This window comes from Phodopus roborovskii, unplaced genomic scaffold, assembly GCF_943737965.1.
Source record: "Phodopus roborovskii unplaced genomic scaffold, PHOROB, whole genome shotgun sequence".
In the NCBI taxonomy this organism is placed as follows: Eukaryota; Metazoa; Chordata; class Mammalia; order Rodentia; family Cricetidae; genus Phodopus; species Phodopus roborovskii.
The window spans coordinates 48669285-48683022 of record NW_026126517.1 but is presented as its reverse complement, the minus strand read 5'-3'; the positions used below and the strand labels follow the sequence as shown (position 1 = coordinate 48683022).

The 13738-nt window shown below is 43.5% G+C and overlaps 1 protein-coding gene across 1 annotated transcript in view; it reads right to left on the bottom strand.

The window, feature by feature from the left end:
* Positions 1–3400: 3400 nt before the first annotated feature.
* Positions 3401–13738, bottom strand: part of LOC127231696 (protogenin) — a 46322-nt gene continuing 35984 nt past the window's right edge. Inside the window, exons 4-11 of the mRNA XM_051197407.1 lie at positions 12886–13019; positions 11877–12014; positions 11441–11599; positions 10039–10198; positions 8479–8726; positions 6118–6282; positions 4714–5019; positions 3401–3648 (exon numbers count right to left, since the gene is read on the bottom strand). Of these exons, the coding sequence (XP_051053364.1) occupies positions 3401–3648; positions 4714–5019; positions 6118–6282; positions 8479–8726; positions 10039–10198; positions 11441–11599; positions 11877–12014; positions 12886–13019 (1558 nt within the window). The remainder of the gene's footprint in view (positions 3649–4713; positions 5020–6117; positions 6283–8478; positions 8727–10038; positions 10199–11440; positions 11600–11876; positions 12015–12885; positions 13020–13738) is intronic.

Genomic DNA, 13738 nt, shown 5'->3' with positions numbered 1-13738 from the left:
CTGCATCCTCACCAGCCACTCAGATTGCTACTAGCAGATGCAGAAGGTCCTGAACCTGATGCCTAGCAAGGCAGCCCCTGCAGCCACAGAGGCCTCGTTACCATGAGCTCAGGCAAACCAGTCACTCACGATAATCCCACAATCAGGAAACCGCTGAGCTACTTAACTTGATACAGCATGTCCCCTATCCCAAAATGGTGTTCTACTTGATGTGTTTAATGTAGTTTTACAGGCCTAGAGAGATGGTCAGTAGCATGCTTGCCTCACCAGCTTGAGAGTCTCTGTTTGGATCCAGTAGCACAATACTTAAAAACACAATCTATGTAATCTCACCCTAACCCTGGGGCTTGCTGAGCTCTTGGTTTCTCTAGATTGGTGAGCTCCATGTTCAGCGAGTGAACTTGTTTCCAAAAAGCAAGGTGGAGAGCGAAAGGAAGGCAAGTGACATTGACCTCTAGCGTCCACACGTGTGTATATAAGTACATGAGTGAACACATACACTTCCCCACACTAAAGTGATTTTAAATGGAGCTACTTCAAAAGGCATAGATAACATGTTACACAAAAACAGTATATATGATTGACTTTTTAAAGGTGTGTGTGTGTGCGCGCGCACGCGCGTGTGCAAATGCCATGTGTATGTGTCAGTACTACCCACTGCCACTTTGCTTGGCACAGGATCTGTTATCACTGTCCCTGCCCCCACACCCCCAGCCTGGCACACACACAGGCTAGCTGTCCCTGAGCTCCTGACAGTCTCCTGTCTCTCATCTCCTCGTAGGCACACTAGGACTACAGCTGCATGATACTGTGTCCAGCTTGGCATGGGTTCTGGGCATTCAAACTCAGGTTACCATCAGGCTGTCTTCCCAGGCCCGTGTAACTGATTTTTAAAACATAAGAGGAAATAATAGTTTATAGTTTTAAAAGCTATTATTTGGAGAACATAAGAGTTGGGGGGGGGGGGATATCCGTGAGCCTACCTCCCTTCCTCTCTCTCTCTCCAAATGAATGAAGAAGCACTTTTGTAATAAGAGTCTTTTCCTTATTTATTCCTTATTTATTTATTCCATTCACAGATGTATGTATAGGCACCTCTAGAAAAAAATTTAAATGTTAACTAATTGGGGCTGGTGGGGAGGCTCAGCAGTTAAGAGCATACACTGCTCTTCCAGAGGACCTGAGCTCTCGCTACCCACCCTGGCAACTCACACCCACCTCCAGGAGAGCTCATACTACTTCCAGCCTCAGAGGGCACCTGCAATCCCATACAAATATCCCACACACAGACACATACATATGGTAAAAATAATAATAATAAAAATACGCCTTAACAAGACTTTAAAGAGTTGCTTTTCCCTACTGGTGGTTTTGTTTTGCTTTTCTGAGACAGGCTGCCCTTGAACTTGTTACATAGCAGCTGAAAATGATCTTAAAGTCCCCACCCTCCTCGCACCCCCTCCAGAGTACTGGGCTTAGTGCCACCATGCCCCACTTGCTGCCAAAGTCTAATGAAACATTTCTGAGTTTCTTGCAAGAGCAGAGCTCATTCTATTTCCTAACCAAGTATTCAAATGTTTAAGGTAAACTAGCTGGAATGTATGCCCAAGAAGCATGTTGAAGAATATGTTTGTCTCTCCTACATATTTAAACTTCTTTAATCAAGTTTCTGAGTTTGATTGTATTTGTACTTGTATATTTTTGAAGATTTACTCATTTTATACATATGAGTGTTTTTCCCTTCCTGCATGTATCTATGTGCTATGAGTATGCCTGGTGCCCTTGGAGACCAGAAGAGGTTGTCAGATCCCCTGGGACTAGAGTCACAAATGGTTGTGAGCTGCCATGTGAGTTCTTGTGTCCTCTGGAACAGTGGCAAGAGCTCTTAACTTAGAGGGCTGAGCCAGCCCTCTAAGCCCCTAAAAATTATTTTGATTTATGTGCCGGCAGGACCATCTATGTGTGAGTGCAGATGGCCCCCTGGGGTGGCAGCTACAGGTAGGTGTGAGCTGCCATACAGATGCAGGGAACCAGATTCTGGTCTTCTGCTATACCAGTATATGCTCTTAACCACTGGGCCATCTCCAGCCCTGATCTACAGCTTTTCAATCCTTCACGGCCTGTTTCCAACTGGATATAAACAACAAGTCCCCTCCCTCTCGTCAACAATGAGGGCACCCCGAGAATCCACAGGGAGACATAAACATAGAAGGCTCGGGGGCCCTAGAGGCTGGGCTAACCTCATCGTAACCAGTGGATTAAAGAAGCTCGACCTGGACCATATGTCACTGCTCATCATTTACAAGCTTCATGACAGAGATCGACAGTAAATTTATTTAACTGAATGCAGATTAAATTAAAAACCAAATAATAAGATTACAAGCAAAACACCATCTGGAAAACTACAGCAAGGGATCATGGGATAGATTTCTGGGCTCCTGCATCCAGGGACAGGCTCACAGCATGTCCTGTTGACCCAGGGATGGAAATGGTGATTTTCCACACTAAGACCACTGGCCTTTCTCCTTACATCATCTCCAAAGGCTATTCTAGAAGGAAAGCCACAGTGCATCATAAACTCCTACTGTGTGCATAAGATGCCACAACAGTCCAGCAGGTCTCTGTTGATCTCCCAGTGTCTCTGTCTCAGTGTCTCTCCCTCCTTCCTTCTCTTTCTCTCTCACACAGAGATATGAATTAAACCTTGTCTTCATGCATGTTAGGCTAGTACTGGGTCACATCCCCAACCCAATTTCATAACTTGCTAAACACGATTACATTGTGGAGTTCTTTTCTCCCATAAAGAAAATAAGGACAAGCCAGTGTCTCTGAGAACACAGATGAAGCCAACAACAGGGGTGCGTGTTTTATCCCCAATGCATCTGAGACCATGGAATAAATATGTACAGTCCTGTGGGACAAGGTAAGGGCATTATTATATACCACTTACGTAAATTGTTTCATAAAAGAATAGCAATCGGCCAAATTCTAAGTTAAGTGTACTTACTATCATCCAATCATTTTACCAAGTCTTCACTCGACAGTCTTACTCTTTATCGTATGTGTGTGTGAACAGATGTGTTTATCATGAGTGTAAGTATCCACACGTCAGCATGCACGCGGACAGAGGACAGAGGATAATTCCCTCCTTCCACCCTGACATCAGGGGACTGAGCTCAGGCCATCAGGCTTGCACAGCAAGTGCTTTTGCCCACTAAGCCATCTTGCTGGTCCCTACATTCCTCTCCCACGTCCATCCAATACCCATCGGGATCTCCCTGAATCAACAGACATCTTTAAAGAGAGAAACAGACTCCCAGAGCAGGAGGAAAGGAGAACAACTGTGTAAGGACACAGAGACATTGTCTCTTCGCAATCAGTTCTCCTCCATCCAACAACCCTATCCCCAGTCGGCCGAAGCAGAAGGATAAAGGATTTGCACAATGCAGACACACTCACCCAAGCCACTTAGTGTATACAGCAGGTCACCGGTGTCTAGGAAAATAGGTCCATTCTCCTGCTGCCCTTCCTCTTTATAAAACAGCTTGTAGCCCTGAATGGCGGCTGGGTCCTCGGTGTCTTGCAGCCACCTCACGGAGATGGTAGTACAGTTCAAGGGTTCCAAATGAAGTTCAGGGGACTTAGGGGCTAAAAGAGACAGTGCTGTGTCAACAACCCACAGTCCACAGGAAGCCAGAGGGCAACACACACCTCTCAGCTTCAAGCCAATGTTACAAAGTCCAACCACCACACTTTGACCCAACGTCCAAATGTTCACAGTGACAAGCCAGCAGGACGGCTCAGTGGGGAAAGGAGCTTGCTGTCAGATCTGATGAACTGAGTTTGATCCCCGGGTCCAACAAAGTGGAAGAAGAGACCAACTCCCTCAAGTTCTCTACTTTCCACACATGTGATTTCACGTGCATGCACGCATGCACACACACACACACACACCACATTTACAATTTTCACAATGATGTTTAGCTTAGAAATAGAACTTAAAATACACTACCTAAATGTCTAAGACATGTAAATAACAAGATAGTATCTATATTTGTATATGTAATTTAAAAAAAAGAAGTCAATTATGTAATCTAATTTTTACTGTAGAGTATTTCCAGTCAAATAAAAACAGACCAGTCATGTTAGACTCAATAACCACAGTCAACCATGAACTTCCGATCCCCCTGCCTCCACCTCCCCCTAGTGCTGGGATAATGGGACATCAGGTGTGAGCCACTAGACCAGGTTTAAAGAGTCCTAGGTGTTGAACCCAGGGTTTTGTGCATGTTAGGAAAAGACCCTACCAACCCAGCAATGGCACCAGTCCCAAGGGAAGGTCAAGGTTTTACCAATTAAGTTCATGATCTATGTAATATTCCCATATGTGAAACAAAAATGTAAAATACAGGATGGAAAAAATATGGAATGGAGAGATTATTCAACAGTTAAGAGTACAGCTTGTCTTTCCAGAGGACCAGGGTTCAATTCCCAGCACCCACATGGCAGCTCACAGGCATCTGTTACCCAGCCCCAGGATCCTTCTTTTAGCCTCTATGAGCACTGCACACAGTGTACACAGACATGCATGGCAAAACACCCATACATAGCAAATAGAAAATAAGACAGATTACATATAACTAAGAGTGGAAAATTCTAATTCAATAGTAAAACACTATTTCTCTTCCTGAAAATTCCTTGGGAGGTGTTTACCTTTCAAGCTCGTGGCTTTGGGCGTCCTGTGTGAGGTCCACACCGATGACTCGCCCAGCCCCACGCGGGTGGCAGCAGTAATCCGGACCAGATAGACACTGTCAGGCCTCAGACCTTCCAGGAGGTGCTCATGCGCAGTCCCCGGGAGCTCCACGACTTGGATGGAATTCTCAGTGCTCAGGCGGAAGGACAGCCGATACAGCACCACTTGGCCCCGCCGGTACTTGGCCGGGATGGGCAGCCAGGAGACGAGAATGTCGGTGGGACTTCGGCTGGTCAAGCTAATTTCGGGAGGTCTTAGGGGCACTAGTGAAATGAGAAAATAGGTTGTTCATAAAATTTACAATCAAGATGCTACTCAGCACGGTCGTACTGAGTGGAGTGGAGACGCTGGCGCAGAGGGTCTCAGTGAAGTTGACTTCCGGCCAGAAGGAAGGTAATACAATGAGGGTACCATCAAAGTATGGCCATCAGTTTGCTGTGATTGTCAGGTGATTACCCAAGATGAAGATGAGCTTATTTGCCAGCCGCAAAAAATGAAACAAATATATAACTTAAGTCTACCAAAATCCCTTAGACGCAAAGGAAAGTGTGTCACATGACAAGGACGCCCAGGATCCAGAATTGCAACCGAGAAGTTTTCGATGTCTAAGAGTCACATAAAAAATGAACATGAGCTGAGTGGAGGTGGTGCAGGCCTTTAATCCCAGCATTAAGCAGGCAGAGGCAGGCAGATCTCTGAGAGTACAAGGCCAGCCTGGTCTACAAATCTACACAGAAACCCTATGTGGAAAAACAAAACACACACACACACACAAAAAAAAATAATAAATAAATAAATAAATAAATAAAATAAAAGGGGGGGTACATGAACTTTATTAGTTTTTTGGGGGTATTTTTTTTAATTATTATGTGTTTGTGTGTGAGCCTTATGCTGTATGGCAGGGTATGACAAGGGTCAAGTGTGGAAAGTCCAGGCTTGCCAGATTCTCGAAGGCCCCTTTACAGAAGTAAACTACTGCTGGGGAAGACAAACAGCCTGTGCAGAGGGGCTCTTACCTACAAAAATCTCATCTTATTTTCTGAAAAGCGTGTACTACCTTCTTAAAAGAGTTTATGAATTTTTGCTGGTATGTAAATTTGTGTACTCTATGCACGCACTGCCCAGAGAGTCAGGAGAGGGCATCAGATCCCCTGGAACTGGAGTTACAGCCAAGTTTGGAAAAGAAAATCTTTTTAAGCATCCTTTATCACGTTATGACAAAAAGCAGGAGTGAGACCAGGGAGAGCAGCTGGCCTGCGGCTTAATGTAACTGTTTTCATTTCACCCAGCAGATTAACTCCCTGAAAGTGCCCCCATCTACAAATGTTCACACTTGAAAACCCAGAACTGTGTCTTCTTACCATCTTCTAGAGTGTTCTGTGTCACGTGGTCTGACATCTGGCTGGCTCCCATTGGCATGTATGCCACGATGTAGAAAGTGTAACTGCTGGCAGGCTCTAGGTCATCGATGATGTAATGAGTTGTATCATTTCCAAGGACCACTTGATACTCCTCATTATTTAAACCTAGAGCAAAGTATTCATGTTTAAAAATGACAACTATTCAGTTGGGCAGTTGTGATGCACACCTTTAGTCCCAGCACTCGGGAGACAGAGAAAGGCAGGCGGATCTCTGTGCGCTCAAGACCAGCCTGGTCTACAAAGCAAGTTCCAGGACAGCCAGAGCTACACAGAGAAACCCTGTTTCAAAAAACCAAAACAAACAAATAAACAAGACATATTCAAAAGTAGCAAGGTCATTTCCCCTCATGGTTAAATCTCTTGCCTTCTATGTACCTGCACATAAAACCCTGCAGTGCACAGAAAGGTCTTACTTGCCTAAAGTTCTTTGTCTACAAACTACTGGTTGGAACATTTCCTAAAAGACTCCATCTTCTCTAAGGTCATTTACCATCTAGTCAAAACAGGAGGGGCTGTAAGGAGTAGTGGTCGAGGAGAGCTCAGCACAACAGAGTACTGTACCACTGCAAGCAAATGTCCTCGCTTAAACTCAGGCCTTCTGTTGAACATAAACAGAGAGCTGGTGGGAAATGCACAGACTCAGCTTTTTACAAAAACAAACCGAATGAAAAGTTGGTCTGCAGAGGCTCTCTCTCATTCTGTCCCTAGAGAACACACTACATGGGCTAACACGGGTCTTTCTTCTTTTTTAAATACTGAAAGTGAAATGGAAGAGTGTCCCATGGTGAGCGTTCAGTTTTTTAAAGAGGGCAACAAACGCTCAGGGATTCTTAGTAAATCTGCAAGGCAAGGTACAGAAGGGGATCTGTCTGTGTGGGCTTAATCCCCGTGGCGCAGACCTGGAGAAGGGAGGCACAGCCGCCAGCCACCGTGTGCACGACAGTGCGCCGGCTGTGCTTGTCAACTCTATCAGACTGTTCCCAGCACCGGGCCCCTTCTCCCCGGCCTGGATTTATAAACAAAACAGAAGGCACATTCCAGCACTGAGTTTTCCCACATTTCTGAATTAACTTCATAGCATTTTAATTAGACAAGATTAGAGGCGTTTCACAACACGCCAGCTAATGGTTCGTTAATTAGGAAATGCATGGTACAATTTCTGACCTACTAAACAAAGTCCTTGAGTTCAAATTAAAAGGCCTTGTTCTGCCCCTGAATAGAATGCTGAGCGCCACGCAGGGGCTCTAATGAAGCAGGCACAATAGTGAACAAGAGTGAGCCCCGCCAAAGCTAGCATTCCTTTCACCTTCCTGAGTCAGCAGAGGGAATGAACACACTCCAGCATGCCCTTACCAGAACATTCTTCTTGCTACCAAGACCCTTGATTTACATTCAAAATATCCCTTTTCAAAACACTGCTTCAAAGTGTAAAAACCAAACGGCAAACCACCTTTCCACGCAGGCAGCATTAACCCAGTACTAATCTTTCAGGGTTCACCCTGGTCCATAATGCAAGCTACTTAAAAGCCAGACTGAGTACTCCTGCATAAAACTAGCACGTGCAAACCTGAGTCAATGGAGAAAGCACTAGGATTTCTAAACAGCTTTCCTGCTTCTGCAATAATTTTGTATGAAAAATAAGAAGTATTTTTTTTTCTTAATCCCACCAGAACCAGTAATTCTAAATCAGAATTGTAAGAGAGTTTTTCAAGACAGGGTTTCTCTGTGTAACAGTCCTGCCTGTCCTGGAACACACTCTGTAGACCAGGCTGGCCTTGAACTCACAGAGATCCACCTGCCTCTGCCTCCCGAGCGCTGAGATTAAAGTGTGCACCACCACTACCTGGCTAATATTTAACTTTTTAAAACTTATGTGTATATGTGTATTTGTGTTTATGAGTGCCTACATTTTTCTTTCTGTGCCTACGCCAAAAAGAGGGTTGGATTCCCCGACAGCCAGAGTCATAGGCAGTAGGAAGCACCTAATGTGTATTCTGAGAACTGAACCCAGGTCCTCGGCAAAAGCAGCAAGTGCCTGTCTCACCCAACTGTCTCTCCACCTCCTGATATTTAATTTCAGATAGTAAATGAGATATAACAACAATGTCTTGTTCAACTTTTTTTCATAACATTTGGGTGATACTACAGACTGAAGCTAGGGTTTCTGTAGTTCTGGGGATCAAACCCAGGGCCTCATACATGCCAGGGAAGACTTTACCAAGTGAGCCACATCTCTCACCGATGAAAACAAACCCATGACAGCAAACAGCATTGAGTGACGGCTGCCAAGCCATCACCTACCTTCTGCTTTCATGTAGTGCACAGAGTAGGCGATGACCTTGTCTGAGTTGTACAGTGGCCTCTCCCAAGCTAGGAGGATGGCGGAGCTGGACATGGTTTCAGCATGAACATTGTATGGAGCACTGGGTCTATCCTCCGACATAACCACGGTCAGTCTGGCTCGAGACAGAGCAGATCCTTGGCTGTTTTCGGCCATGCACTGATAAAAAGCATCATCTTCCGGGATAATCTGATTAATTACCAATTTGCTGAAGAAAGAAAAAAAGTATATCCATAACAAAAAAATCCTAAGAATAACATTAAAAAGCTATTATTGTTAAACAAACTCCTACCTTATATGAAAACACACTGAAAACAAGCAGTTTTAGTTAAAAATTAAATTAAATTAAGTAATTACTTAAAATTACTCTGATTTATAGTCTCAGTCTCCATCAGTATTTATGGTAGCTGAATTCTTTTTTGTTTTAATCTGTTTCTTTAAAAAATGGTGTTTGGTAAGAAAGCATATTACTCCACTCTTTTGTCTATATTTTACTCATATTGCACTACACACATAAAGTTCAGGCCAACAAAAAAAAAAAATGTAAGGTTTGGTAAATGAGACTGTTACAAGAAAATCTCTCTCTCTCTCTCTCTCTCTCTCTCTCTCTCTCTCTCACACACACACACACACACACACACGTTGTGGGATATTTGTACACTGTATGAAAATATATTGCTATGATTGATGTCATATAATCCTGAATAGCCAATAGCTAGGCAGGAGAGAATAGGCCAGATTTCTAGACAGAGAACTCTGCCTAGGTCCAGAGGAAGTACAGAAATGAGGTAATGAACTAATTCATGGAAGAAAGTAGATTTAAAACTATGGGTAAATTTAAGTTATAAGAACTAGTTAGGAATAAGCCTAAGCTAAGGCTAAGCTTTCATAATTAATAAGTTTCCATGTCATTATTTGGTGCCTGGTGGTCCCCATAAGTACTATAACAACAACAACTACTACTACTACTACTACACACACACACACACACACACACACACAAACATATATGCATATATGTTTATATATGTAATTTTTTAAGACAGGTTCTTACTATGTAGCTCTGGCTGTCTTGTAACTCACCCTGTAGACCAGGCTGACCTCAAATTCACAGATATCCACCTGACACTGTCTCCCAAGTGTTGGAACTAAAGGAATGTACCACTAAGTTTGAACTCTAGAGGGATTATTAGGAGGTAACTTACTTCAGCCTCAAGTTTTTCACTTGTTGGGAGAAGGAACTAAGGCACCGGAGTCCATGATTGCGTGGCCACTTAGCTAGTGGCCTACTGGTCTAGAGTGGCCATCTGGGGGACTGTTTGGTGTATGTCCCATTATAACACATCACTCTTGATCCAAGTATAAAACACAGAAGAATAGGTGATGCACTAATGCTATAAACCTTAATTCCGTACAGGTAGTTTTAAGTGACAAGATTATGTGGTGATCTGATGCTACTATAACCATTTCATGCAAAAACTAATGAAGGCACTATTTTATTTAAAAGTAGCATCGCTTACCTGTTGTACATTTTAATCCTGCCGTTTGAATGTATCCTTCTCCCGTTTTTCAACCAGGACATTTTAGGTGAGGGAGTTCCCTCTGCCTGACACACAAACCGTGCAGTGCCAGCCCGTGGTCTTGTTAAACTTTCAGGCCATTCAACAAACGAAGGAGGAGCTATTTTGAAAGGAGAAAGGAAAAAAAGGTCCCATGGCTTCAATAGGAACGCTAAGAAAGAGTGAAAGAAGACTACGAAAACGAGACAAGCCCCATTTGTAAAGATGTCTGACAGTCACTCCTACAACCAGCCAGGTTGTGATGGTAGCTTTCCCTGTCAACTTGACACAACCTGGGAACTGAGTCTTGGGGAGGGACTGTTTACATTGGGTTGCCCTGTGGACGTATCAGTGGAGGGCTGTCTTACTGATGTGGTAAGACACAGACTAGTGTAGGCCTGGATGACCTGGATGGAATGAGGAAATAAAGGTGAACACAAGCATGCATCCATCCATTTTAGTGCCTCCTGAGTACAGCAGCCATGTGAATAGCTGTCTGAAGCTCCTTTGACATCCCCACAATAACAGACTGTAATCTGGAAGTAACTGCGAGCTAAAATTTACCCCTTGCCCTCTGAGTAGTTTTTGTAAGGGTGCGGTATTTTATCACAGCAACAGAAGCAAAACTAGGAGAGTGCTTCTCTCTAATGTTCAGCCATTTGTGAACACACTGACAATACCCACAACCCATCTTAACTAAGCCCAATGAGAGGACACTCGTGAACACAGCCATCAAGAGAGTGAGTTTAGATCATTAACTGGGTGCTGACAAGAAGGGAAGCTTACATAAGAAGGAACATGGAACCCATGCACACAAATATGGTGACTTCACAACATGATTATACAGCTGTATTTAAACACGGGAATTTAACATTCCCCCCCTCCTCAAAACTCACTGCTGGCTTTTACACTTATTATCAAACACCCCATCACTACTGCCAAACTTGAAGTCAAAAGAAAGTTAAGTAGGGCTGGAGGATGCCTCAGGGGTTGAGAGCAATTACTGCTCTTAGAGAGAACCTAAGTTCTCTTCCAACACACACAATGGACGGCTCACAACTTCCTATAACTCCAGCACCAAGGGTTATGTTGCCCTCTTCGGGCATTTTTGGGAACTGCATTCACATGCATATACCTATACACATACACACACATAATTAAAAACAAAACCTTAAGAAAGAAAACCATGGAATTGGGAGGTGCATGGGAGGATGGAGGGAGAAGGAACTGGGATTGGTATGTAAAATAAGATCATTTTTAATTTAAATAAAAATTAATTTAAAAATCTGTAAAAAAAATGAGAGAAATTAAAATGACAAATACTGAAACATAAGCTACTCCTGATTGTAGAAAGAATGCATACCTAATACAGTTAAAGTTGCCATAGCAACTGTGAAGTTGCGAGTGCCAGGGGTGGTGGCCCGACAAACATACACTCCAGTATGCTGTAGCTTGACATCTGATATTATAAGATTGCCATTTCCAAGTACCCGAGTATTGAAGACATCAATGGACTTGTGATCTATTTCAAAGAGAACATGGAAGTTGAAACAATACACTTCATCTGAAACTATGCCAAATGATCACTATCCGTGAAATCAATCATTACAAAGTAGCAATTTCTTGGGAGCATAAGCATTCCTTAAATTACAAAGTGAAAAAGAAGTTGTTCAGATGTAACTGCCAAATGTAACTTTTCTATAAAATGGATATTTTTTTTTAATCAGTTTCACTACAAAGAATAAAGTTGGAGGGAAGGACTCCCTTGCCTCCCACCCCCAGTAAGGAGGACTACTTACCAAGCCGGCTCCAGGAAATGATGGGTTTGGGATAGCCTGTGGCCATACACTCTAGCACAGCTGTCTGATGCAGCGATACAGTTACATTCTGGGGACCGGCTACAATGGTTGGCATGTAGAAGGGTGTCGACTCATTAGCTTTGGGCAGGAAAAGACAGTACATAAGCCACAAGAAACATTAAAACACCAGTCCTTACTCATTTTCTTCATTTAATCATTCATTTTTCTGAGGCAGGATCTCATATAGCCTATGTACTCAAGGATGACTTCCAACTCCTGGTGTCTACTCCATGAGTGCTAGGATTACAGGTGGGTGCAGCCTCATCCATTTTACCTTTGTTTCCCATTCATTTCTCCCATTTCTCAGTCTCCTCCTGCCTTGCCTCCTCTGTGTGTGTGTGTGTGTGTGTGTGTGTGTGTGTTTGTGGTGTGTGGTGTGTGGTGTATGGTGTGTTTGAGTGTGGTGTGTGTGTGCTAGGGTACAGAGGCCAGACAAATACTTCAGGTACCCTGTAGCAGGGTCTCTCACTGAACCTGGGGTTAGGCTGGCAGCCACCAAGCTATGATGGCCCCATTGTCTCTAGTCCTGTACTAGGGTTATGGGCACACAGCTTTTATGTGGGTGCTGGGACAGGAACTCGGGGTCTCATATTTGTACGAGTGTTCTTACAAAGCCATCTTTCCAGCCCCTCGTTCTTTTCTTACTTTCTTATTAATAAGATTTTTTTTTCCCTAAGTGCTATTGAGGTCTTCTAACTCTTACTGTCTACATTTCACCCATTTGATGTTTAACTTAATGGTTTTTAGAATTTTCAGTTAAGTAACTATTATAATTAATTCTGGAATAGCTTCATTATTCCCCTGTTCGAGGTCAGCCTGGTCTACAGAGCTAGTTCTAGGACAGGCTCCAAAGCAATACAAAGAAACCCTGTCTCAAAAAACCAAAAAGAATGAGCGAGAACAAACAAACATACAAAAAAAAAAAAAAAAAAAACCACGAGCATAGAACCTGGAATGACGGTTAGGGAGGCTTCCATGCTTTTCCGCTTATGAGCTGTAGTCGCCGCAACACAGCGGTAATTCCCAGCATCCTCTGGGCCAGCATCATAGATCTGTAGCACTCCTGAGGGCAGGGCCGTCACCCTGTTGAGACAAGAAATGTAACTGAACTTTCTGTAGGACTTTATATTTTACTAAACATACCAGCTGACAGTAATTAACACATTCAACCCCTTTAACCAGGATAGAAACAATACTGTAGAGACCTTTAACCACAGTAGCCTCGCCTGGGGTGTGGCAGAGAACCAGCCTGGCACCCAGGAGGCCCTGGGTATGATTCCCAACCCTGAAAAACAACACCAGTGAAAACATTAGCCTGATTCTATTATTTCCATTTGGGTCACGACAGATCTCTGAGATGTAAATAATTCTGCAGTGCACAGTTCGTAAAATCTAGCACTCTCATTTTACAAAGAGGGTCTTTGGAACATTCTTGCGTTGATTTAGCTGATAAAGGCTCAGACCTTAGCATAATTTATTCTCAAAATCATGTTTTGTTTTGTTCTTTTTTTTAACCCCACTATGAGCTACCTATTCTGCACGACTCAGTTCCTAAAACAGGGTCACAACTCCACATAAAACCACAAAGCCTGAATGTGGGGCAGGCATAAAAAATTGGCAGTAGTAAAGGGTATCTATAAGTGCAACAATAACAACCAATTCAATGTAAAATATGCCGTGAAACCGAGCTGCTTCTGGTGAGCTGGCCCGTGTTGCAGCATGTGACTTCACTTCTGAACCAGCACACACCCACTTCACACTGTGAATACTGTCCCACCACACAGCACCAGTGAATGCTAAGG